Source organism: Panthera tigris, chromosome D1 (assembly GCF_018350195.1).
Source record: "Panthera tigris isolate Pti1 chromosome D1, P.tigris_Pti1_mat1.1, whole genome shotgun sequence".
In the NCBI taxonomy this organism is placed as follows: Eukaryota; Metazoa; Chordata; class Mammalia; order Carnivora; family Felidae; genus Panthera; species Panthera tigris.
Genome location: NC_056669.1, coordinates 103996357 through 104024348, shown reverse-complemented (window position 1 = coordinate 104024348; position 27992 = coordinate 103996357). Strand labels below are relative to the sequence as shown.

Here is a 27992-nt window from a genome sequence, read left to right as displayed (position 1 = left end):
TTTATCAATTAAAAATTTTATTAATGAAATGGGGGAAAGGAAATACTACGATGGACTCCATTAAAATGCATTTTCCAAGAAGCCTCTTGAACAAAATGAAGTTCTTCATTCACCACTATGCTTTCCTCCTTGACTCAGGTCATTACGGTTCTTTAATATGTAGGAAAAGGATCCCCTTCTGCCGTGTACCTGAGGTAAGTTGGATGTTAGTAAACTGAACCATTAATACACTCCCAAATAAATAACTGCAGGATTTGGGGTAGAATTTTGGAAAGAATGCTAATTGGAAAGTTCTCATCCTTGAGATTTAAAAATTAAACCATGGGCTTTTGGTGCTTTTAAAAAATTTTCCTTCCTCCTTCTTCCTCCTTTGCTGCCTTTTTCCCTTTTTTCCTTCTCTTTATTTTCTTTCTCCCTTCCTTCCTTTTTGTTTCCTTAGGTTGACAGCCAAAAATGATGTTATAGGAATAGATACATCCCTTAAAAATATTGATCATGTAAGAACATATAGTTTTCTACTCAAACTAAATTGCATTATTTAGTATAGCGTTGAATACCTATCAGTTTAAATTCTAATTGGGTCGAGAGCTATATACATTCTCATAGGTTCAATTCACGATTTTTCTCTTTCAATTTATTCATAGGGAATTATGAAGTTGACGTGTGTGTGTGTGTGTGTTTGGTGCGTGTGATCTAAATATACGTGTCCTCTTTTCTCCATCTCCCAGTATTAAAATTTATGGCAGCCAACACTTACAGCATGAGAGTTTGATATTATAGCACAACATTCATTTCTGTAATAGTTTAGATCCAATCTACTTTCTTGAATCCCATTTCCCACCACTCACCTCCACAAAGACTATACTCCATGCTAATTAATTTATTTACCATTTCATAAATATGCCTTGTTTGGGTTGCCATCTTAATCTGCAGAATTGCTTTTCTTTTTTTTTTTATTTTTTTTAATTTTTTTTTTTCAACGTTTTTTTATTTATTTTTGGGACAGAGAGAGACAGAGCATGAACCGGGGAGGGGCAGAGAGAGAGGGAGACACAGAATCGGAAACAGGCTCCAGGCTCCGAGCCATCAGCCCAGAGCCTGACGCGGCGCTCAAACTCACGGACCGCGAGATCGTGACCTGGCTGAAGTCGGACGCTTAACCGACTGCGCCACCCAGGCGTCCCAAGAATTGCTTTTCTTAAATAACCTCTATTTTGAATTAATCTGATAAAACTATTTGGAATAGAGATGGGATTATCAGAAAAAATTTTCCCTTTGGATTTTCCACTTTCTCTCGATACTCAGAGGCTACTTCTCCATTTCTACTGCAAAAGGCATTTCCTTTTGAAAATACACGAGATGTCGTTCCATAGAAATTACAAGGGTGTTGAAAGCCTGATATCTGGAACACTGATTGCCTTTTAATACATTTTCTATAAAGTTTCCCTCTCCATTGCTAGTTTCTGAGATCCTAAGAAACATATCATTTGAGGACGTTTTCCCATATTCTGGTGTTCCATAATTTCCATAATCATACATTCCACACATGACACTTCTGATAGGAATGAAACCTAATAGTCTTGGGTATAGCTTTCAAAGCTGAGATTTACCCATATCATTCTTACCTCATCTCATAGCTTAGATGAAAGGTTTCCTTGGGCTCCTTCATTTTTTTCACATTATTTGGCAATTTGCATTTCCATTCTCCTATCAGAGCAATGGTTGATTTGATCTCAGTGATTTGTACTTTAGTATGAATGTTTCAATGCCTATCCTTACTTAGCAGATGCTTGAGGTGGAAGAAAATATTATCTGGGTGTCAATGGCTTCATCCAAGTACATATGAAGGCTTAGAACCAGAAATATTTGAAAACAAGATCTGTAAGTATCTCCCTTCCCCTTTTCTCTCAAATCTTTTTTCCTACTTCTGCTCCAAGACCCCTGGGGTTCTAGGCATTCTGATTCTTTTTTTTTTTTTTTTAGTGTTTATTTATTTTTGAGAGAGGCAGAGCATGAGCAGGGTAGGGACAGAGAGAGAGAGAGAGAGAGAGAGAGAGACAGACAGACAGAATATGAAGCAGGCTCCAGGCTCTGAGCTGCCAGCATAGAGCCTAATGTGGGGCTTGAACTCATGAACCGCAAGATCATGACCTGAGCCGAAATCAGTCGCTTAACCGACTGAGCCACCCAGGCGCCCCTAGGCATTCTGATTCTTAATGATCATTTCCTAAATCTCCCTATGTATCTGGTCTAGAATACATAGATAAACCACTCTTTCCTCCACATTAACGTTGCATTCCTTCTGAGTTGTTCTTATGATTCAGTGATCCTTAAACCTGGGCCTCTGATAGGGGAACTGGGGAGGAAAGGGCAGATGTATCTTTTACCAAAGTTCTCTGATTCTGTGATGTTGAGGTCAGTTGGAGATAAAGTTTGTCTTTAGACATGAAGTAGTAGGTGTGGAGGAAGTAGGAAAATGGATTTTACCATCTTTTCCAACTTCTCAGTTACTGTAAAATCATGGTTTCTGAAAACGCCAAAGAGTCTACACTTTGCTATTCAACACGTTTTCTCAAACTTTGAAAATTAAAGATATAAGACTTCAGCATTCCAATATCCCTGGACCTGCTTATAACCTCCAAAAAGTTCTTTTTGTTTGTTTCTAGTGAAATATCTATTGACTTAAGCAGACTCAAGCCAGAAAATCATCTATCTTCTATCCTGTTCTCTCACGAGGTATGAACATAAAAAAATTATGTCATACAAAACATCTTTGTCTAGGGCAAATTATTGTCCCTCAGTTGTGTAGAAACCTGTTCAGTGCACATTAGTACAGTGTGTTTTCAGCTACCTTTAACACATCTTAGAGACGACACTAAAATCTTATTAAAACTTTAGTTCAGTTCTTCAAACAGGTTCATAATGGAAGCCAGTATCTTCTAATTCACCAAGGGAGAAAGGAGATACTCACCACATCTTTATTATCTGAGATGTTTAGCTTTGTATATCCAATGGGCCACTGTGCACGCTGTAAACAACTCCAAGATGGTGAATAAAAACAGATATTCTGAAAGGATTTTACCACTTCTCTGTTTCCAAAAATAAAATGTACATTCCTTACAGATATTTATACATTAGCACTTTAAAAATAATCAAAGCATTGTACAATTAATTGCAAGAAGATAAAAAACTAAGAGAATAACCACTCAATATATCCTCAGCCCCCCAAACTGTGGTTATTTATATATATTTTCTTGATCATAGTGATAACTCATAATTATTGAGGATGAGCATAAGCTGACAGTTTTCTGCCAAATGGATAAAGAGAATCATCGATTACGTTTTCCTGTGTGTGGTTTTGGGTAAGGTCAGCAAATTTTCACTGAAGCCAGCGGACCTCTAGAGAAGATGGACTCGGAACACTCTTGAAGTTCGGTGTTACAGAACTTATTTAATGGAGAGACGTTTAGAATTAAGCCTGTTTTAGGAAAGGGCCCTAAAGAGGAACTTACAGTGGAGGGAAAAAAAAGGTTTGGGTTTATGACTAGGCTCAACAGAAGGGCTTTTGTGTCCTATGGGTAGGTGGTTTCCTCCTGGGATTATGCCTCTGACTATAAACCCCAGTAGACCCATATCCTTGTAGGACACTTGGATAGTGGCAGGCCGGAAGGGCCCAAAGCACTTTGTGACAAGGCCACCATGGGCTATTGAGACCAGTTTTCAATACTGACACCATTTGATAGCAACTGAATCCATGACATGTGAAATTATGGGCATGTTGGTAGATTACTGAGGTAGTCTACTACTACTCAACGAGAGGTTTGGAGTCCATATTGAATCTTTGGCTGTCAATGTTCTTGAATAATTTGAGATGGTCAACGGGGAAGAAGACCTTGGGTTTCTTGCTTATATAAGCATTGGTGGTTCGAGAGATAAGTTGGAAAAATGAAAGAATCAAGATTATAATTGCACTCCAACCCAGTAAAACGAGACATTCCTATTGGGTAAATATAATCTGAAGCAATATCTGGAGGCTCATGTTTATTCAAGGTTTTACTTTAAGGTATCTTTCAGGGTATGTGTCATAAAATATTAGCATTCCCTGCAGCCAGAAGATGTTTCTCTGATGTGTCATTTAACTGATTTCTGTTAGGGCTCAATTTTGTGTAGTGAAATAACTTGGAATTTAGACCATTTTTTATTAGAATGAATGTTCTGCAAGTAAAGAGCTCTGACCATGAGTAAGTAGATTAACATTTCTTTTCTTTTTTTGTTAATGTTTATTTATTTTCGAGAGAGAGCATGAGTAGGGTAGAGGCAGAGAGAGAGGGAGACAGAGAATCCCAAGCAGGCTTTGCATTGACACAGGGCTCAAACCTACAAACCATGAGATCATGACCTGAGCCAAAATCAAGAGTCAGTCGCTTAACTGATTGGGCCACCCAGACGCCCCAACATTGCTTAGCTTATTTCTGTAATTGAGTCAGAGACATAAATCATTCCCTGAGGAAGTTTACAATCCCACTTGCTGTAAAATCACTTTCAAAGCTATGTAGAAATAAGAAAAATTCAGCAAAATGCAAACCAACATATGTGCTTTGGAACTAGCTAATTAACTAAGAGTTTGGGATTTTGAAGTAAAGAGAGCTTGCTGTATTAGGCTAAAACTTTAGAAACAGGCAACATCTGGTAGGCTCAAATCAGAAAAGCTGGTTCCTAGGTCTTGGTCAAAAGCCCATCTCTTTTGACCTCTGTCAAGCTCTGGGCAGATAGGATAGAACAGAAAGACAGGAATCCACAGACAAGGTTTTAGAACTTATGGTTTTAACTCCCACCCAACTTGCTTAGCACTGATTCCTATCTCCTTGCCATCATAGCTTCTTCTCCCCCCCTACATGAACAAACATATATGGTTAAATGCACAAATGTCCACAGTCCCACGTGGATAGAAACACAGCTATACACACAAAGTGAAACACAAACATGGACACACTTAAAACAGACTCAGACCTGCTGACAGGAAGATTGACAGACACGAAGCAGGAAGTTCAGAAAGATCCATATAGTCGTGTGTATACAGAACTGATTACACATAACATTCCAAATCACATCCATTTATAGTGTTCGACTTTATTCTGTCTGAAGATCACATCCCTGGCGAGCATAAATCCCTGGGTCCCTGGGTGTCACAAGTACATAAGGATGTTATTTCCTTCTTTGAAGATCAAATCTTGCTATAATACTCTTGATCATTTAAGGTCTGGGAAAACTGGCTTCTGAGATGAGGTACCTAGGAAGAACTGAGCTGCCCATTATAAAAATACTAGGTGGGCCTATTGTATACCAGAATTGGTATATAATACCAGTTTTGAACACAATACTAATTCAATACCAGAATTGAATATAATGCCAAACCACTCAAAACACATCTATTAATATTTAGAATACGTTCCAGTTGCTTACTTGAGGTTTGGGGTGATCCTAGGTTTAGAAAGGTAACCTGTAGTTTGAACCACATTTGTAGCAGAAGGCACACATCAGAGTACATTAATGATAAAGGTCACTGCCATATCCTGCCTAATACTTAACTACTTCGATCGCGCACCAAAGAATTTAAATGTAACTCTAAATCTGTGACGAAATTCTCGTAGAAACCTGGTATTTACCTCGGGCCAAATAGGAGCTTGTGTAGTCAAACTGTATATTATAAACTCAAATGATATTATAAGCAGACCAATCACGGCAGCGCAGGCACTTACGATGTTCACTGCTATAGTATAGGACATCTGGAATAGAAAGAAGAGAGTCACCAGTCACCGGAAGTTATCCATATACATCACTGCCAGGTACATTCAAGTAGAAGATTTATACAAATCCTGATCTTTCCAGAATAGTAAAGGCCATCAAAAGGACTGTCAGAACTGCAGATTTGTCCCAATAACTGAACAATTTGGGCGAAAATAAAACTTTTGATGTAGTGTGCATATATTTATTCCTTCTCTGACAACTAATTGTTGAATGCCAATTCTGTATCATGCAAACTGTCCTCTGTGTTGTTAGATAAAGAGGCAGAAAAGGAGTGGTCCTGCTCTCAAGGAAGACTGGTGAGGAAGATGTACAAGTGTCTATCAAATGTGAATAAGATGGAAAAAATGTTAACAACAGAGCCAAATTTTCAGTGCCACACAGGGTCAGATGACCAGAGAGCTAATATTCCAGGAGTTCACCATGGTTCATTTAACAGTGCTAGAAGGGGAGTCGGGGAATTTTGCTGGAGAGATAGGTGTCATCTAGATAGATAGGATTTTATCTTGAAGATAGTGGGGAATTAATTACATCCCTCAAAGTGCCATTGTTTTCAGGCCACATCTTGTTAGGCTATGTACTCAGGACAATGCATATGTAAATGTTGCTGCATAATCACACTTTGTCCATAGATGAGGTCAGAGGAGTGATAAGCCCTATGATACTTTTGGAGGATATCCTTGTCTTATACTTATTTCCTTGTTCTCATTTGCATCAGTAGAATTCTATCTTTTTTTTTTAACGTTTATTTATTTTCGAGACAGAGAGAGACAGAGCATGAACGGGGGAGGGGCAGAGAGAGAGGGAGACACAGAATCTGAAACAGGCTCCAGGCTCTGAGCTGTCAGCACAGAGTCCGACGCGGGGCTCGAACTCACAGACTGCGAGATCATGACCTGAGCTGAAGTCGGATGCTTAACTGCCTGAGCCACCCAGGAGCGCCAAATCGTACGTTTATCTATATGCTGTTCACTGTTGTACACTGATCTTAATTTATTCTTTGGGAATAAATTCCCCTTAGAGATAATTACATTAAAATAAAATGTTCATTAACTCTTAAAATCAAGTATTATTAGTTTTACACTTTCTTTCTTTTTGATTATTTCCACATAGATTTTGAAATCAACTTACCAACAATGAGAAAAAATCCTTTTAGGACTTTGACTGGGATTGTATTGGATCTATAAAATCATTTGAAGGAAAACTGACATCTTAAAAGTGTTTGCTTTTCCATCCATGAACATACCCATTTATTTAGATACTGTTCAGTTTCTCTCTGTGATGTTTTGTAGTGGTCGATGCAAAGGTTTTGGAAATATTTCATTGACACTTAGGGATAAATTCTTGTTTTTTAAGTTTATTTATTTTGGGGGGGGGGATGTGTGTGGGGAAGGGACAGAGAGAGAGGATCCCAGCTCCATGCTGTTGGCTCAGAGCCCGATATGGGACTCACACCCATGAACCATGAGATCATGAACCGAAATCAAGAGTTGGATGCTTAACCGATTGAGCCACTCAGGTGCCCCTAGGGAAAATAATTTCTAAGGGTTTTATTTTTGAGTGCAATTGTAAAGGTGTTTTTACAAATTTCATCTCCAATACACAGAAATACAGTGGACTTCTTAATGTGAATTTTTATTCCTCAATGTTGATAAATTCTAATTAGTTGAATATTTTTTGTAGGCTTCTTAGAATGTATAGGAATGTCTATGAATAAAGCAGGTATTACCATTAACTTTTTAACTTGATGTTTTTTATTCCTTCTTCCTGACTTAACTGCACTAGACAAGAACTCCTGTACAATATTAAATAAATTTGGTGAAACAGTAATTACTTGCAACATTCGGATCCAAGGGAAAAACAGGTTTTTACTGTTAAGTATAATATTAGCTATAGATTTTTTTGTAGGTGCCCTTTAGTGGGTTGAGGACATTCACTTCTACTATTTTGATAAGATCCTTGTAAAAAAAAAATTTCAAATGCTTTTTCTTCATTTCTTTAATTACCTTAGTATATTGAATCACACTGATTGTTTTTGAAACATTGAACCAAGCTTGCATTCCTGGAATAAATTCTACTGCATTATGATTTTAAAAATATATCACTGAATATGATTTATGATATTTTAAGTGTTTTGACATCAGCATTCATTTTTCTTTTAAGGTCCTTGCTAATTTTTGGTGTCAGGATTATGTTGGATTTCAAAAATTCTGTTGGAAAATGTTCCTTCTCCTTTGTTTTCTGAAATATTTTGTGTACCATGTGATATCATTTGTTCTGAAATATTTTGTGTACCATGTGATATCATTTGTTCATTAAATCTTTGATAGATTTATTACTTAGCATGTGTGCCTAGAATTTTCTTCATGGAAAGATCTTTAATGATTAATGCAATTCCTTTAACAAATACAGGGATATTTAATTTTCTATTTCTTCTCGTCCTTTTGGTAAGTTGTGTTTTTCACAGTTTATTAGTATAATGTCATTTATAGCATTTCCATGTTCTTTCTTTACTGTCTCTAGTATCTGTACTGATATTTCATCTTTAATTCTTGATATAGTAATTTGTGTTTTATCTTATTGTTTCTTGACCAATCTTACCAGAGGTTTATCAATTTTATTAATCTTTTCAAAGAACAAATTTTCAGCTTTGCTAGTTTCTTATTTATCTATTTTCTATTTTATTGGCACCTGCTCTTATCTTTATTGCTTCATGCCCTCCACTTACTTTGTATTAAATATTCTCTTTCTTTTCTAGTTTTTAAGTTGGAAATTTAGATAATTGGACTTTAAACACTTCATTTCTTCTACTATACACTTTTAAAAGCTGTAAATTTCCTTCAAGCATTGTTTTATCTCAAAAATATTGATATGTAGTGTTTCTGTCATTCAGCTCAAAATATTTTCTAGTTTTTTTGTGATTTTTTTATTCATGTGTTATTTCTTAACTGTATTGTGTAATTTCCAAATATTTGGATTATTTCTTGGATATACAATGATTAGTTTTTAATTTAATTTGCTTTCATTTTAATTTAATTCTATTTCAAGTTATTTCTGTTCCATCAGTAGGTTGCCTATAGTAAGAATAATAAACCTATTCTATAATATTTCATGCAATCTTGTGAAATTTGTTATTATTTTGTTTCAATGTATGCTGTATCTTGGTGAACATTCTATGTGCAGTTTAAAAGAGTATGTATTCTAGAGTCTTTCTCTGTGTAGTGTTTTACAAAGATTAACTAAGTCAAATGTTTCAATTTTCTACTCCTGGTTTTTGTTCACCTGTTCTATCAATTACTTAGAGAGACATGTCAAAATCTATTATGATTGTGGATTTTTCTATTTCTCCTTTTATTTCTTTAGTTTTTGCTTCATTTATCTTAAACTTCTAATATTAGATACCTACATATTTGTGGTAGTTATGTATTCCTGATGAATTAACACTTTATTACACTGAAATGTCTCTGTTGGTAGTCACATGGTATGTCTTCGTATTTATTGGTTCTTAATGATTATAACACATGAGCTTCCTTATGCTTATGCATGTCCATCTTTTCATGTATATTTTTTGATATTCTGTTACTTCTAGTGGGCATTACTTGTTTGGCTAGTCTGAGGATATCGGACTTTTAACTGGAATGTTTGTCTATTTACATGTGATATGATTATTGATATATTTGGGTTGTTCTATTTTTTTTTTTTTTTCTTTCTCTGCTTTGAGTTAAAATATTGTTTTTAAGGTTTTTATTTTACTCATTTGAGAGAGACAGAGATAGTGTGAGTGGAGTGGGGACAGAGAGAGGGAGAGAGTGAATCCCAAGCAGGCTCCATGCCGTGAGCGCAGAGCCCAATGCAGGGCTCGAGCTTACGAAACCATAAGACCATGACCTGAGCTGAAATCGAGTCAGATGCTTAACCGACTGAGCCACCCAGGCACCCCTGGGTTAAAATATTTTTTAAGCTTTTGTTTCCTTAATGGGAAATTTATTTATTTTTATTAATTTTTTTAATCTTTATTTATTTTTGAGAGGGGGGAAGCCGGAGTGGGGGAGGGGCAGAGAGAGGGAGACACACGGAATCCAAAGCAGGCTCCAGGCTCTGAGCTGTAGCACAGAGCCTGATGCAGGCCGCCAACCCATGAGTTGTGATCATGATCTGAGCCGAAGTCCGACACTCAACCAACTGAGCCACCCAGGCGCCCCTCCTTAATGGGCTTTTTAACTGCATAGTTTTGTATTATTGTATAGTCTAGGTTCTACTATATGTATCCTTAATATATCACATTCTACTCAGAATTAATATTGTCCCACTCCTTGTAAAACATAACACATTTATGGTATTTTAATTCTATTTACTTTTGTGTTACTTTTGTAAAATATTTTACTCACACATGTTATAAAATTGAAAATATAATGTTAATTTTTAAAGTGAGGTATATAATTGACATGCATGATTATATTGCTTTCAGGTGTACAACATAATGATTTGATATTTGTATATATTACAAAATGATCACCACAATAAGTCTAGTTAACATCCATCATCACACATAGTTAAAAAAATTTTCATCCTAGTGATGAGAACTTTTAAGATTTATTCTTTGGGGCACCTGGGTGGTGCAGTCGGTTAAGCATCGGACTTTGGCTCAGGTCATAATCTCATGGTTCATGAGTTCAAGCCCCACATTGGGCTCTTTGCTGTGTGCACAGAGCCTGCTTCAGATCATCTGTCCCCCTCTCTCTGTCCCTCTCCTGCTTGTGCGTGCTCTCTCTCTCCTCTCTCTCTCTCTCTCTTTCTTTCTCTCAAAAATAAATAAATAAAAAGTTAAAAAAAGATTTATTCTTTTAGCAGCTTTCTAACATGCAATGCAGTATTATTAACTATATCAGTTGCCATGTTGTGTATTACATCCCTATGCTTATTTATTTTATAATTGGAAGTAGACACATTTTGACTCCCTTCACTCATTTTGCCCACCCCCACCCTCCACTTCTGGCAACCACCCATCTGTTCTTTAGTTGTATAAAGTTTTTTTTTTTTTTTAGATTTTTAGAAATTTTAGACTTTTTGTAGACTATTCATATATATATGTAAATTTAGATTTTTCTAGGCTGAGATTGCACTGTATTTGTCTTTCCCCATATGACTTAGTTCATTTAGCATAATGCCCTCAAAGTCCGTCCACATTGTTGGAAATGGCAAAAATTCATACTTTTTTATGAGTGAGTCATATTCCATTGCGTATGTGTGTGTGTGTTGTTCTTATATCTTGGCTATTGTAAATAATGCTGCAATGAACATAGGGATGCATATATCTTTTCAAGTTAGTATTTTTGTTTTCTTCAGATAAATCCCTGGAAATGGAATTGGTGGATCACATGGTAGTTCTAGTCTTAACTTTTTCAGAATCCATCATATTGTTTTCCATAGTGACTGCACCAGTTCATTCCCACCAACAGTGCACGAGGGTTCTCTTTTCTCCACATCCTCTCCAAAACTTATTTCCTTTTTTTTTTTTTTATTGTAGCCATTCTAACAGGTGTGATATTAGGGTTTTGATAGGCACTGCCCTGGTGTTTAGTGATGTTGAGCATCTTTTTGTGTGCCTGTTGGCCTTCTGTATGTTTTCTTTGAAAACAACAGGTGCTAGTGAGAATGTGGGGAAAGCAGAACCCTTTCGCACTGTTGGTGAGAATGCAAACTGGTACAGCCACTCTGAAAAACAGTATGGAGTTTCCTTAAAAAGTTAAAAATAGAACTACTCTATGATCCAGCAATTGTACTACTAGGTATTTACCCAAAGGATACAAAAATACTAATACAAAGGGATACATGTACCCCTGATGTTTATACCAGCATTATCTATAATAGCCAAATTATGGAAATAGCCCAAGTGTCCAAAGAAGATGTGGTATATATATGCAATGGAATATTACTCAGCCATAAAAAGGAGTGAAATCTTGCCATTTGCAAGGGTGTGGATGGAGCTAGAGAGTATTATGCTAAGTGAAAGAAGTAATCAGTAAAAGACAAATACCATATGATTTCACTCATATGTGGAACTTAAGAAACAAAACAAATGAGCAAAGGGGAAAAAAAAGACAGAGGCAAACCAAGAAACAGACTCCTAACTATAGAGAACAAACTGATGGTCACCAGAGGGGAGGTGGGTAGGGGGGATGGGTAAAATAGGTGATGAGGATTAAGGAGTATGCTTGCTGTGATGAGCACTGGGTGTTTATGGAAGCATCGAATCACTATATTGTACACTGGAAACTAATATTACACTATATGTTAACTAACTGGAATTTAATAAAAACTTTTTAAAAATGTCTATTTCAATTCTCTGCCCAACTTTAAACTGGTTTGGCTTTTTTGCTATTGCCTTGTGCTTGATATTTATACATTTTGGATATTAACTCCTTATCTGATATATGATTTGTAACTATTTTCTCCCATTCAGTAGGTTGGCTTTTCACTTTGTTGATGGTTTCCTTTGCTGTGCAGAAGTTCCCAATGTGATGTAGTCCCATTTGCTTATTTTTGCTTTTGTTGCCTTTGTCTTTGGTGTCAAGTCCAAAAAAAAAATCATTGTCAAGACCATTGTCAAGGAGCTTATGGCCTATGTTTTCTTCTAGGAATTTTGTCTTCAGGTCTTGCATTCAAGTCTTTAATCCATTTGAATTAATTTTTTTGTATGGTGTGAGATAGTGGTCTAGTTCCATTCCTTTGCATTGTGGCTGTCCAGTTTTCTTTAAAATTTTTTTTAAAGTTTATTTATTTTGTGTGTGTGTGTGTGAGAGAGAGAGAGCACACAGGAGGGGCAGAGAGAGAGAGGGAGAGAGAGAGAATCCAAAGCAGGCTCCGCACTGTCAGCACACAGCCCGATGTGGGGTTCAAACTAATGAACCGTGGGATCATGACCTGAGCTGAAACCAAAAGTCAATGCTCAACTGATTGAGCCATCCAGGTGCCCTGCTGTCTAGTTTTCTTCACACCATTTATTGAAGAGACTGTCCTTTCCCATTTTATATTCTTGGCTCCTTTGTCATAAATTAGGCGACCATATATGCATGGGTTTATTTCTGGGATTTCTGTTCTCTTCCATTGATTTATGTGTCTGTTTTTATGCCATTATCATACTGTTTTGATTACTATAGCTTTGTAATATAGTTTGAAATTAGAGACCACGATGCCTCCAGCTCTGTTCTTCTTTCTCAAGATTGCTTTTGGCTATTTAGGGGTACATTTTTTGTTTTTAGTAGTCAGTATAGATATTAAGAAATAAAAAACACAATATTTTATCTTTACCTATATGTGGTAGGCTAAATAATAGCTCTATAATAGATGTCATAATCCCCAGAAACTGTGACTATGTAAATATGAGGCAAAGGGGAATGTATAGATGTGATTAAGTTAAAGATCTTGAGATAAGGTTATCCTCAAATATCTGGTTTGGCCTAATGTAGTAACAAGGGTCCTTGTAAGAGGGAGGAAAGAGGATAACAAAGAAAAGACAATGTGTTTATGAGACAGAGGATAAGAGATTAGAATGGTGTGGCTCCAGCCGAGGAATGTGGCAGCCTCTAGAAGCTAAAAAAAGGCAAGGTACAAAATCTTCCCAATAGCCTCCAGAAGGAAAACAGTTCTGTCAACATTCTGATTTTGAGACTTTTGATCTCCAAAACTCTAAGATAAAAAATTTATGTTGTTTTAAGTCAATAAGGTTGTGGTAATTTACTACAGCAGCAATAGTGCACTAACATACTATATATTTATCATTTCTGGTGTTATTTCGTCTTGTGTGTCCAAGTTTTCATCTGCCACCACTTCCCTTCAGCCTGAAGAACGTTAATTTCCATTGGTATTGTAGATCTGATAATAGAAAGATTTCTCAGCTTTTGCTTATATGAAAATGAATTGATTTCACCATTGATACTAAGGGGATATTTTCAGTAGGTATGGAATTCTAGTTGACAGTTTTTCCCCCCAGTGCTTTAAAGATGCCATTACATTGTTTTCTTGTGTCTTTTTTAGAGTAGAAATCTTGCACATATGTTGATATATTTGTTTCTACGAGTCAACAATTTTAATATTAATGTAAATGGTATTTTAACATTTGTTTATCCACTGGTTTCTGCAAGCATATAGAAAGATAACTTATTTGGTTTTTATATATTGAAGATATAAAATTCATTTATTTCTTAAAGTTTGTCATCCAGAAAAATTTTTTCTTCTTTCCAATATCATATACTTCCTTTTTCTTTGCCTTATAGCAATGGATAGGACACCTTAAATAAAATACTGAAGATATATGATGATAGCTTATATGCTTCTCTTGTTAAAAGATAAAGCATTAGGGGAAGTGTTAAAATTTTCAGTTTTCACTATTAAGCATGATATTATTTCTCCCTCTCTCTTTTGACAGATACCTTTTATTGTTTTTTTTTCATTCATTGAGTTGATCACTTGATTTTTATGTTTTTAATGTGGTAGATCACATTGATTTATTTTCAAATGTTAATCTAACCTTGCATTTCTGGAATTAGTCATGATGTATGATCCTTTCTATTTGCATTTTTCACTATATTATCCTTTCTATTTGTATTTTTCTATATTCTATATTTTATTTGCTAATATATATTTTTAGGATTTTTACATCTATGGTCATGAGGGATTTTAGTCTGTAATTTTCTTTTAAGATCCAGGTAGAGTTTTAGAATCAATGATATATTGTCTTCATAATGGGTTGGGAGGTATTTTTCTTCTTTTTCTATTCTCTGGTAGAAAGTGGCATAGCTTCTCCTAATATGATTATAGATTTCTCTTTCTCTCTTATTTTGTCAAATTTTTTTTGCTTATTTTAAAGTTACCTTAATAGGTAAATATTTATGGGGCACCTGGGTGGCTCAGTCAGTTGAGCATCCAACTTCGGCTCAGGTCATGATCTCATGGTTTGTGAGTTCAAGCCCCGCATCAGGCTCTATGCTGACAGCCTAGGGCCTGGAGCCTGCTTTGGATTCTGTGTCTCCCTCTCTCTCTGCTCCTCCCCTGCTCGCACTCTGTCTCTCTCTCAAAAATAAATAAAGATTAAAAAAAATTTTTTTAAAGGTAAATATTTAGGATTATTATACATTATGTTGAACTAAACCTTTTACTATTATGCAGTGTCCCTTTCTAATAAAAATCTGATAACTTTTGCTTTAAAGCCTACTTTGTATAATATTAATACAGCTTTCTTTTGGTTGGTGTTCACAACAAATATTGTTATTCCAACTTCTACTTAAACCTGTCTATATGTAAAGTATGTTTTTGTTTTAAACTTTAAAAAAAATTTTTTTTAACATTTTATTTATTTTTGAGACAGGGAGACACAGAGCATGAACAGGGGAGGGTCAGAGAGAGGGAGACACAGAATCTGAAACAGGCTCCAGGCTCTGAGCTGTCAGCACAGAGCCCGACGCGGGGCTCGAACTCATGGACTGCGAGATCATGACCTGAGCCGAAGTTGGCCGCTTAACCGACTGAGACACCCAGGCGCCCCTAAAGTATGTTTTTAAAATAAATAACAGCAGTGTAAGATGAGGATCCAACTTTATCATTTTTCATATTGCTTATTTGGTTTTCCAGTACCATTTGTTGAAACGACTATCCTTTCCCCATTGGGTATTCTTGAGTTCCTTGATAAATATTGGTTGACTATAAATGCAGGGATTTAATTCCAGGCTCTAGATTCTGTTCCGTTGGTCTGTGCTATTTTATGCCAGTGCCATACAGTTTTTATTACTATAGTTTTGTAGCGTAGTCTGATATCAGGAGGTGTGATGTCTCCAGCTTTGTTCCTTCTCAAGTGACTCAGAGACAATGCTACCTCCTTACTGACTCTCCTTCTTCTGGCAAATAAAACTGTTATCTCTATAGTTGCTACAAGTATTCTGACTTACCAAGAATGTTGAACGCATCCTCTCTGTTAATACTGCAAAGACTCCTGAGAAGAGAAACTGAAAACAAAAATCACATTTATTAATATACCTACTCATTATTTTTATATATAAACTTAAAGAGTAAAAGAAGTCTGGAATGCTGTAACATGAGGAATATCATCTTAATTCTTTGGTGGGACCATTGAGAAAATAATTCCAAAAATAATTCAATTTTCTGTATTACAGAGATGGAGAAGGCAAGAAGTCTCTGTTCAGTAAAACAACACATGCATTGGAAATGGAACTATGTGGATCTCAAGTTGACTTCATAGGGCAAAAGGAGTGTCAAATTTTACTTAGATTTTGTCAGTCATAATCTAGTGATCCCATAATGTGAATTACGAGAAAATATATCCCATTAATGAACTTACTACTAGACAATGATATATACTGGTGATTTCACATGGAAGTACTTTTATTACAATGTTAAAAATATTTTAGTAATGGAAAATATAATTCAGAAATAATTTGTTTCATTTTACATGTTTAAACATAAGAATTATATAATGTCTTCCATGAGTAGCTTGCGCTGAAACCTTCTATCATTTCCTAAAACTTGTTAGAAAGATGACAGGGTGTGCCAGAAATTTATTTATTTCATTGGTACAACTTTACGCATGCATGGAAACTTCCCATAGCATTAAAACATTAACTATTCCATTAGTGGTAAAGGGAAGGAATGCTCTTTCCCCAGAAAAATGGGGCCACTAACATGTCAATACTAAGTAGCATTTTGGGGTCAGAAGGCTCTGAATTTGAATTCCTTGCACTTTGCTTTCTATGTGACTCAATAGAGTCACATAGACTCTATCATTAGTTTTGCTTTTTTCATTGGTAAAATGGGGATTCATATTTTCTGTCTTTCTGTTTTACTGTGTTGTTGTTGTAATAGTTACATAGCAATTCGCTGAATTATTTATACCCAACTTGGTCCTACTAGCTTCCACCTAAGGCTCAGAACTACATTTTCCAGAATTCCTTTCCTCTGATGGTCTCTGCTTACAAGTGGCCAAAAGAAAATCTGGAGCAGTATTTGGAAGAGAGAAGGGAAGGAGAAAGTATCACTCTCACAAGATCATGGCGATCAGACATGGCAGCCATGGCCTTATTTTTTTTTTTCTCCTATTCCTCTGTTATGTTTTCATTTTTGTCTTCCACAGGCAGTTTCCAGACTTCTCCATAACCTTCCCTCGGCAACCCCACTCTGGTGGCCAGGAACCCATGGCTTCTTAGATTTAATTACAACTTCAACCTTTCCACTCTTGCCGGTGCCTCAGGCAGAAGCAGTTAGTGACCCTCCTTACAATTCTCCAACTCTCCTTTCCACATCTTCTCATCTCCAGGAACTCCCACATTTGTGAAGGCTCCGATTCTCATACTAGTTTCTGTATTTATGTACCATAAATCTTGTGGTGGTCCTGTTTTCTTAAAAAAAAAAACAACCCTGCAGTGAAATAAGCACTTTACCAAGTGCTTTACCAAGTACTAAGCACTTGACCAAGAAGACTCTGTTCTTCCTTAGCATCTTGGACTTTCTCCACTTGAGGTTCTCATTCTGGAAAAGCCTCCCAGAAAACCAAAACAAACCAAAACCAAAGTCATCAGAAAGAAGACCATCACCAGGATGTTTTCTTTTTTAATGTCAGACAGAATCATGGTCATAAAGAAAATTACTGTAGTTATTTATTGTATATTGCAGAGCTCATCCCAAAGTGCAGAGCCTGAACACATACGTTCATTCACTTTTGCAGCTCCATTTCTGGCTGATGATCCATTAAAAACATCAAAGGAGTATATGAGCAACAGTGAATTCCAAATGATTTATAGTTAGATCATCAACTGTTTCAAAGATGTCAATTCCCCTGAAGAAGGGCTTAGGACATAGAGACCAGCTAATGGGATGTGGTATGGCAAACAAACAAAACAAAAACAAAAAACCCTTGATTTTATGGGCTATAACTGATTTATAAAATTCCCATTTTCTCTATTCATACATTTATATTTGTCAGACTCAGGCTGGTGGTATATAAGAGAATATTTGGGGGCCACTTTAAATAGGTGAATCGGACATCTGGGTGGCTCAGTTGGTTAAGCATCTGACTTGAGCTCAGCTCATGATCTCACAGTTCGTGGGTTCGAGCCCCGCATCGGGCTCTGCTGACAGCTCAGAGCTTGGAGCCTGCTTTGGATTCTGTGTCTCCCCCTCTCTCTCTGCCCATTTTGTAATAATATTGATTTTTTTTTTTTTTTTTGGTGTTGAGTTGTGTAAGTTCTTTACGTATTTTGGATAGTAACCTCTATTGGATATATCATTTGCAAATGTCTCCTCCCATTCAGTAGGTTGTCTTTTAGTTTTGTTGATGGTTTCCTTTGCTGTGAAAAAGTTTCTTATTTTGATGTAGTCTCAATAGTTTATCTTTGCTTTTGTTTCCCTTGCCTTGGGAATTATATCTAGAAAAATGTTGCTACTGCTGATATCAGAGAAATTACTGCCTGTGCTCTCTTCTAGGATTTTTATGGTTTCAGGTCTCACATTTAGGTCTTTCACCCATTTTGAGTTTGTTTTTGTGTATGGTGTTAAAAGGTGGTCCAGTTTCATTCTTTGTATGTAGCTGTCCAGTTTTGCCAGCCCCATTTGTTGAACACAGTCTTTCCCCCGTTGCATATTCTTGCCTCCTTTGTCAAAGATTAATTGACTATATAAGCGTGGGTTTATTTCTGGGCTCTCTATTCTGTTCCATTGATCTATGTGTCTATTTTTGTGCCAGTACCATAGTGTTTTGTAGTATATCTTGAAATCTGGGATTGTGATATACCCAGCTTTGTTTTCTTTTTCAAGATTGCTTTTTCAAGATTTGGGGTCTTTATGGTTTCTGCAAATTTTAGTATTATTTGTTTTTAGTTTTGTAAAAAATGCAATTGGTATTTTGATAGGAATTGAATTGATTCTGTAGATTGCATTGAATCTGTAGACATTTTAACAGTATTAATCTTTCCAATCCATGAGCACAGTATATCTTTCCACGGATTTGTGTTGTCTTCAATTTCTTTCATCAATTAAAAAAAATTTTTTTAATGCTTAGTTTTTGGAAAGACAGAGAGAGAGAGAGAGAGAGAGAGAGAGAGAGAGAGAGAAAGGAGCAGGAGAGGGGCAGAGAGAAAGGGAGACACAGAATCTGAAGCAGGCTCCAGGCTCTGAGTTCTGAGCTGTCAGCGTATGGACCTACGCAGGGCCTGAACCCATGAACTGTGAGATCATGACCTGAGCTGAAGTTAGACGCTTAACCGACTGAGCCAGCCAGGTGCTCCTCTTTCATCAATGTTTTATAGTTTTCAGAGTACAGGTCTTTCACCTCTTTGGTTAAGTTTGTTCCTAATTTTTTTTTTTTTGGTGTAATTGTAAATGGTGTTGTTTTCTTAATTTCTCGTTCTGCTGCTTTGTTATTAGTATATAGAAATGCTATTGGTTTCTGGGTATTAATATTGTATCCTGCAAGTATACTGAATTGACTTATTAGTGGAGTCTTTAAAATTTTCTATATATAGTATCGTGTCACCTGCAAATAGTGACAGTTTAACTACTTATTTACCCATATGGATATGGATGCCTTTTATTTCTTTCTCTTGTATAATTGCTGTGGCTAGGACTTCTGGTACTATGTTGATTAACATACACAGATTTTCAACTGTACCGGGGTCAGTGTCCCTAACCTCCACCTCATTCAAGGGTCAACTGTACTTTTGTTTGTATGCCACTCGGTTTTGTCATGGTTTGTTATATAACAATAGATTACTAATAGTAACTTTTTCAATGAGAACTACTTTGACCATTCAATTTAAAACAATAACCTATATCCTTTCACTACTTCCCCAGAACCTTCATTCCCCCCTACTCTACTTTTTCTTTTTTACTTCCATAGCCCTTGTAACATACTACCCCTGCTACAATAAAGCTCCCTAAAGTCTGGGATCTGTTTTGTTTGCTGATGCATTTTAGGCACCAACAGGACCTGACATATAGTAGGTACTCTATAAGTACTGGTTGAATGACCAAATTTCAAATTTCTTCTCCTTCTCTCCTTCTTCTTAATATTATTGTTATTATTATCATTATTAAGATTTTCACTCAGGATTTTGTGGGGACAATGTCGCATTATCCACCACACTCGCAGACATAGTGAATTTTTCTTTAGAGATTTCTTTTCAATTCCATCAACTTCTTCTCAGATCAACAGAACAAAAAGACTTCAGTTTTCTTTCCCTATGTAAATTCTGTATGTCCCACTATTTCCTTAGCAATTGTGCTCGCTCATATTGCTTGCCCCACTGGCAAAATAAATGGCCTATGGGTAGTGAAATAGTCACCAACCATTTTCTATTTTACAAAAATGCGCCTTATGCACCTTACTATTACTATTGTTCCCATTATCCAAAGAGCATGTAAAAAGTATCCTGTTAACAAAGACATACTCTTATTATGAAGGAATATTACTGGTAAGGATCTAGGTTCTTTTCCTATTGATAGATTCCTTTTCAACTAGATATGAGAATGCATTCATTGAGAATAGAGATTGTGAATTTTTTTTGTGTTCTATCTCTGACACACTGCTTGGTCCGGAAACAGTCACTAAATGTGATGAATAAATGAACAACAATGAAGGAATAGATTATTCACTTACACACACAGATGACCAATATGTGTATCTTGTTATTACTACAAGAGGAAGATACGCTTTTCCAAATGCAATAACTTGTGTGGTAAACAAATACGTCCAGAGCTGTCCCACGAAGTGAACAATCAGACCGGTCATTATTTGTACGGCCTGGGAGAAAAGAATGCCATTAATTAATTACTACTATTCTAGTTCAATCTTTGAAAGGAACAAACATCAAGAAAATGTCAAGATGGAGCAAAAGGTGACTACCTAACAGAATTTTAGGATTCTCAACATTTAATTTAAATGAGGAGGCTTTGTTATTATTTCAGAGCAGTTTTCAGATACGATGACTATTCACATGCCCAATAAAATTGTACTAGGAGCTTGTTTATGTACTTGGTTAGCTAAGAGATCATATGGCATGATTCTTGGAGCCCTGAAAGAATTGATGTCCCTCAATGTTCATCAGTGCCTATGTGGCCAACAATCTATACCTGCAGATACAGCTACCAGACTTGGCATTTCTGACCTTACTTGTCCTTCTCTCATCCTCCTAAAATTGAGATTTTCTTTTACCACCCCCATGCCCATCTGGACATACAGTAGAGTCCTCTGTCCTTTACAAACAGGAGTCAAAAAAAGAGATAGTGAATCCTTGGGATTTTTGGTTTCTTTTTTTTTTTAATGCTTATTTATTTTAGAGAGAGAGAGAGAGAGAGAGAGAGTACAAGCGAGGGGCAGAGAGGGAGACACAGAATTTGTTTTTTTTCAATATATGAAGTTTATTGCCAAATTGGTTTCCATACAACACCCAGTGCTCATCCCAAAAGGTGCCCTCCTCAATACCCATCACCCGCCCTCCCCTCCCTCCCTCCCACCCCCCATCAACCCTCAGTTTGTTCTCAGTTTTTAAGAGGAGAGACACAGAATTTGAAGCAGGCTTCAGGCTCTGAGCTGTCAGCACAGAGCCCAACGTGGGGCTTGAACTCACGAACCATGAGATCATGGCCTGAGCTGAAGTCGGATACTCAACCTACTGAGCCCCCAGGTGCCCCAAGGGATTTCTGGTTTCTTATAACTCTTCCTAAGAAACATTATCAGGTGTGGAGATTGAGGAGGATTTCTGCCCACTAAAGCCAGACCAGCTATGATCGTTTCCAAGTCAAAGGAGGAGGAAATTTTTAAGCTTGCTATGTAGAGCCACAACTCGCTGTAGGGACTTTCCATTGGTTTTCAGATAGATGTTTCTCAGGTGTGCCTCCTTCTGCCACAGCTGAATCAACCACCCCTCCTTGCACCTCCCTACCACTGAAACACAGGAGTTAAGCCTGAAAAATCTGAAGGAGTTAAGCCTGAAAACTCTGAAGGAGTTATATCGGAGTTCAGATCCTAGTACCTCTTGCTTTACTCGTGTTTCTACAATGCCTGGGGACACTGACATCTTTTTTTCCTCACAGATCCTCATAAACAGGATAACTAACTTGAAATTTGCAACAGGCTTCTGTTCTGGTATATGATTATAAGGAGAGCCAAAAAGTGGCTAGTTGGTGGGGATATGTCTCTCATTTGGAGAATACTTTGCCATCCATGCAACACAATACCATGCATTATGTGGCACTTCTGACAGGTTGTGGCAGGGGAAGGAAGCAAGGGGTCTTTGGGGTAGATAGGGCTTTTCCCACATGGCAGTGGTGTAGAGTTTCATAGGATACAACAAATTTGTCTGAAGTCTGAGTTTAGTGAAGGATGTAGGATCTTTAAAAACTTCTTATTTTTGTGCCTTGAGTTTGATACATTTTCTATAGATTTTGGATACTAGCCCTTTATCTGATATGTCCTTTGCAAATGTCTTCTCCCATTCCATTGGTTGCCTTTTAGTTTTGTTTCCTTCGCTGTGCAGAAGAGTTTTATCTTGATGAGGTTCTTTTTTTTTTTAATTTTTTTTTTAACGTTTATTTATTTTTGGGACAGAGAGAGACAGAGCATGAACGGGGGAGGGCCAAAGAAAGAGGGAGACACAGAATCGGAAGCAGGCTCCAGGCTCTGAGCCATCAGCCCAGAGCCCGACGCGGGGCTCGAACCCATGAACGGCGAGATCGTGACCTGAGCCGAAGTCAGACGCTCAACCGACTGAGCCACCCAGGCGCCCCTATCTTGATGAGGTTCTAATAGCTCATTTTTGCTTTTGTTTCCCTTGCCTCTAGAGACATGTCTACTAAGAAGTTGCTGCTGCCGAGGTAAAAGAGGTTGCTGCCTGTTTTCTCCTCTAGGATTTTGATGGTTTTCTTTCATCTATTTTGAATTTATTTTTATGTATGATTAATAAAGTCATCCTGTTTCATTCTTCTGCATGTCACTGTTCAGTTTTCTCAACAACATTTGCTAAAAAGACTGTCTCTTTTCCACTGGATATTCTTTCCTGCTTTGTCAAAGATAAGTTGGCCATACATTTGTGGCTCCATTTCTGGGTTCTCTATTCTATTCCATTGATCTATGTGTCTGTTTTTGTACCCGTACCATGCTGTCTTGATGGCTACAGCTTAGTAATACAACTTAAAGTCTGGAATTGTGATGCCTCCAGCTTTGATTTTCTTTTTCAACATTGCTTTGGCTATTCGGGGTCTTTTCTGGTTCCATACACATTAGAATCATTTGTTCCAGTTCTGTGAAAAAATGGTGTTATTTTAATAGGGATTGCATTATGGAGGCTCCTCAAAAAATTAAAATTAGAACTGCCCTATGACCAGGCAATTGCACTACTAGGTATTTATGCAAAAGGATAAAAATATGCCTGTTTGAAGGGGCACATGTGCCCCAATTTTATAGCAGCACCATCAATAATAGCCCAACTATGGAAAGAGCCCAAATGACCATCAACTGACGAATGGATAAAGAAGATGTGGTATATAGATACAATGGAATTCTACTCATCGATCAAAAAGAATGAAATCTTGCCATTGCAACAATGTGGATGGAACTAGAGTGTATTATACTAAATGAAATAAGTCAGTCAGAGAAAGACAAGTGTCATGTGATTTCACTCATATGTGAAATGTAAGAAACACAACAGGTGAACATAAGGGAAGGGAAGAAAAAAATAAGGTAAAAATAGAGAGGGAGGCAGATCGTAAGAGACTCTTAAATACAGAGAACAAACTGAGGGTTGCTAGTGGGGAGATGGGTGGAGGGATGGGCTAAATGGGTGATGGGCATTAAGGAGGGCACTTGGGATGAGAACTGAGCATTATATTTAAGTGATGAATCACTGAATTCTACTCCTGAAATCAGTACTACACTACATGTTAACTAACTTGAATTTAAATAATAAGAAAAAAACCCCTTTTTATTTTTAAATGATTATAAATTCACAGTAATTTGCAAAAATAGTACAAGTCCTGTGCACCCTGAACCTGGATTCTCCCAGTGGTTACATCTTATGCAATTTATAGCATAATATCAGAATGAGGAACTAGACCTTGGTATAATATGTGCCTTAGGCCAAAACATGTTTCTTATCCCCGCCAAATCACTATCAATAGGCTGGGATGACACAACAAAAACTTAGGAAATATAGGAGACAAGCTTCATGACACTGGATTTGGCAATAATTTTTGGAAAAATAGATAGATTGAATTATGTCAAAATTTAAAACTTCTGTGCACCAAAGAACACAATAAACAGAGTGAAAAGGCAACTCACAAAATGGTAGACAGATTTGTGAATCATATATCTGGGAAGGAGTAAATATCCAGAATATATAAATAACTCCTACCACTCAACAACAGTAACAAAAATAGACAATCCAACTAAGAAATGGGCAAAGGACTTGACCTTTCTCTAGAGATATGGAAATGGCCAATAAGCACATGAAAAGGTGCTCAACAGCCTAACTAACCATTAGGGAATTGTTAATCAAAACTACAATGCCACACCACTTTATACCTATTAGGATGGCTATCATCAAAAAAGAATACAAATGTTGAAGACCATGTGGAGAAATTGGACCCTTTGTGTACTGTTGGTGGGATGTAAAATGTTACTGCTGCTAGGGAAAGAGTTTGGCAGTTTCTCAAAGGTTAAACATAGAACTACTCTATGACCCAGCATTTCCATTCCTAGGTATATATATAAAAGAGTTGAGAGCAGGGACTTGAAGACCTACTTTACACCTATGTTCTTAACTGCATTATTCACAATAGTCAAAAGGTAGAAGCAACCCACGTGTCTATTGGCGGATGAATGGATAAACAAAGTGTAGTTATGCATACAACGGAGTATTATTCAGCCTTGAAAACAAAGGAGATTCCAGATCAACTACATCACGGATGAACCTGGGACCCATTAACCTGAGTGAAAGAATCTCATCACAAAAGAACATGTGCTACATGATTCCAAGTATCTGAGGTATTACAGCAGTCAAATTCATAGAGACAGAAAGTAGAATTGTTATTGCTAAGGGCCATGGGCAGGGAGAGGGAGTGGGGGGATTATTGTTTAATAGGTACAGAGTTTTAATTTTGCAAGATGAAAAGAGTTCTGTGAAGAAACCGTCAGTGGTGATGGTTGCCCAACAGTGTGGATGTACTTAACGTCCCTGCACTGTACATTTAAAAATGGGTTTGATGGTAAATTTTATGCTTCTGTATTTTAGTACAGTTTAAATCTGTTTCAGCAAATCTTCGTGTGTATTGTGTTGGCAAGGACATGGGGGTATGGCCTTGTTACTGCTAGGAGTCTTCTTATATCTGTCAAAAGTTTTAGCTGTAATTAGTGATAGGAATAGGGAGAAGTGTGTCTATTCCATCTTGGAAACTGGAACTGGAGGCTAGAATGTTTTATTAAATGAAATGAGACCTGAACTCTTGGGTAATGGTAGATCTCATTAGAAGGGCAGTAATGTAGCCAGCAACCGTCCTATTTATTCTCAGACACACTTTAACTATTCCTTCTCAATATCCTTGCCCAGATAAGTGGGCAAGAAGGTCAGAAATAAAAACCTTTAATATATTATTGGGAAAGAGGAGAGGAAATTTTGGGTTCATTGCGTGCTTTAACGTAGAGTCCTCATCCAATTCTGTCAGAAGATGAGGTAGATCTTAAATAAGTGAAGGCAATAATACACTTGAGATGTTGGGAATATTCCTGGACCAAGCTTTAATCCTGTTGGTTTGATTCCTAATCTGACTGTATCACCCAGCAAAATGGGGAGATCATGCGAAAGGATAGCCTGCTACATTTGCTGGGAGCTGATTGGGAAAACAGTGGCATGTCCTGGGGATGAAGTCAAGAACACATCGCCACTATGATCACTGTCCACAAAGCTTTATGTCGGCAGCTTCTCCTGAATACATTTCTACAATCTGACCATCTCATTTGGGGCCGTGTTATCATGAGTTTAACATGAAATAATTTCTGGATGCCCAAAAGGGATTTTCTACCCATAACTCAGAGTATATTTTTCTTGGAGTGTGACAAAGTTGTAATGGTTTGGAATTATTTAAATGTAGTATTTAAAGTATGTAGCTTTAGCCTGATGTACAGTTTAGATGATCTGCTTGCATGTGGAAAATGCAGGCATGACGTAACCATTAACCCTCTTCCGTTTGGAAAGTTCACAATAGAGGTGGTTAAAGTCTCCTCAGTTTTGCATTTAGAAATTGCGACACTACAGTCATTTAGTTGTTCAAGAAGCATTTTGCTCTTACCCCCAACAATCTTGTTTCTTCTCTTATCCACAGACGACGTCTTGGCATTTTTCACTAAGATACAATAGAGAAATGGGAGGATGAAATGTGTTTCTTTTCTGCAGGAAAATTTAAGGACAAGTTAATTTTAATTATTTTCTTGGGTTAAAATTAAGAGGAACATCTACCCCTAGAGTTGCTAATTTTTCACTGTTTTGTAGTCCCTTGAGAGAATGTTTTTCCTCAAACCATCAAGATTGCAATCTTGAAAAAAAAATCCAATAATTATTTCTCAAATAGTCTTACTCATTTGCCAACCTTAAACTGGACTGTAGCAAATTGTTGTGCGGTGGCTTCCCTGATCCATCGATCCCTCTAGAAATTACCCATATCCCCACCTTCATGATGTCAGGGAGACTGGACTTTTGTTTGCTGAGCTTTGTTCCCTCACTCCATGCTATTTCTCTCCAAATTAGAACCTGGTGCAGGGGTACCCACAGAATCTATCCACGTGCCTATGTTGGCTGCAAGGGAAGCTGAAAAATAATAAATGTCATCTATTCTACTTTGGAAAGGTGAGCTTCACAAGTTAGGGATCTACAAAAATGCAGGGGAGGTGTTCAATAGATAAGACAATTAAAAATAACAGACAGCTACCATTCAATTGTGGATAACCTTTGGGATTTCTATATAACTCCTATCAGTCCTCCCTAGACTGCATACTTAACATCCATGAGGATTTTTCCTTGATCCTAGCTGATCGGGCCAAAGGTGAGCATCTAACTTGAACTGGTTCCATAGTATAAGTATACTCTTTCCTGGGTTGTTTGGGCTGGTCTCCCGATGAGAAGATAGACCTTGGGAGATGTGATTTGTCACGCCCCACCGTAATGGACAAAGTGGGAGAGAAGGTGAGTTTTGGGAGGGAGGTGAATGGAAAGGACACCCAGAGAAATGAAGAGACGGACAAGGAACAGAATTTCCTGAGTTTCTGATGGCTTTCAATCTTCCCCTTCCAGTTTCTTTTGGAAAACTGGTTGCCTTCTTGCCCTTACATTATGTAAACATAGCTATTCTTATATTACGATAAATATATCTTCATTGTGCTGAAACCAGTAAGAGAGAGTTTCTGTTTCTTGCAGTGAAAGTCTTTTTATTTTTGTAATGGCCTCATCTTCTAACTTTTCTCACACGGCTTTGAGAATCTGCTCTCCAGAATCTCCAATGGCTGATGGCTCTTCTGTTTTTCTCCAGCCTCTTATCTATAACCATACGTGAAGTCTAAGACGGGTCTTCAGATTCCTCACTTACAAGCTTCCCCTTCCATTTACACAAACCAGGAAATCTTATGGCTTTGAGTCGCCCCTGACATGGCCTGTCAGCGCTTGCAACTGAGAAAATGTAGAAAGGCATAGAGGAAAGAGTCAAACTGAAGTTCAAATTTTGTCCTTACCAGTTACTACGTGGTCTTGCCCATATCACTTATTCTTTCAAAGGCTGTTTCCTCAGCAGCAACCCGCCCCCCCCCCAACAAAAAACAACAAAAACAAAAACAAAAAACAATCCTGTAGGATTGTATTGGGGGAGGGGGAGCAAATAAGAGAAATTGGCACAGAACTGAAACCTGAACAGGAGCCAGCACTGGGAACACCTGCCCTCAGAGTGGTGCGCACGGACCATGGATCCCTGCGGTCACTTGATTACAGGGCTAGAGGGGCTCGATCTCACAGGTGGTGCCCTTAGTTCGGTGCCGTCCAGCTCCGGGAGTCTTGGGGGCGGCACTTGCCCAGTGGGCGCCGCTTCTTCAGCGGCGCCCCTCATTTCCCCTCGCGGGGCCCTAACGCTGCGGTTGGAGCCAAGAG

The 27992-nt window shown here is 37.4% G+C and overlaps 1 protein-coding gene across 12 annotated transcripts; it reads right to left on the bottom strand.

Annotated features, from left to right (window-relative positions):
- Nucleotides 1-27992, bottom strand: LOC102960572 (membrane-spanning 4-domains subfamily A member 14). Of its 12 annotated transcripts, none has more exons than XR_006208687.1 (8): nt 27584-27992; nt 26152-26205; nt 20468-20611; nt 15750-15806; nt 5667-5786; nt 2972-3089; nt 1626-1707; nt 1-189 (listed from the first exon to the last, which is right to left on the bottom strand). XR_006208687.1 is itself a non-coding variant. In XM_042959480.1 (8 exons), the coding sequence occupies exons 2-7, from the start codon at nt 26197-26199 to the stop codon at nt 1675-1677; spliced, it is 459 nt and encodes a 152-aa protein (XP_042815414.1). In that variant the 5' UTR covers nt 26200-26205; nt 27584-27992; the 3' UTR covers nt 1-189; nt 1626-1674. The 12 variants fall into 12 exon arrangements, 6 of the variants coding, with proteins under 6 accessions (XP_042815414.1, XP_042815412.1, XP_007092076.2 ...); XR_006208689.1 differs by having other exon boundaries at nt 2972-3038; XM_042959480.1 differs by having other exon boundaries at nt 2972-3028.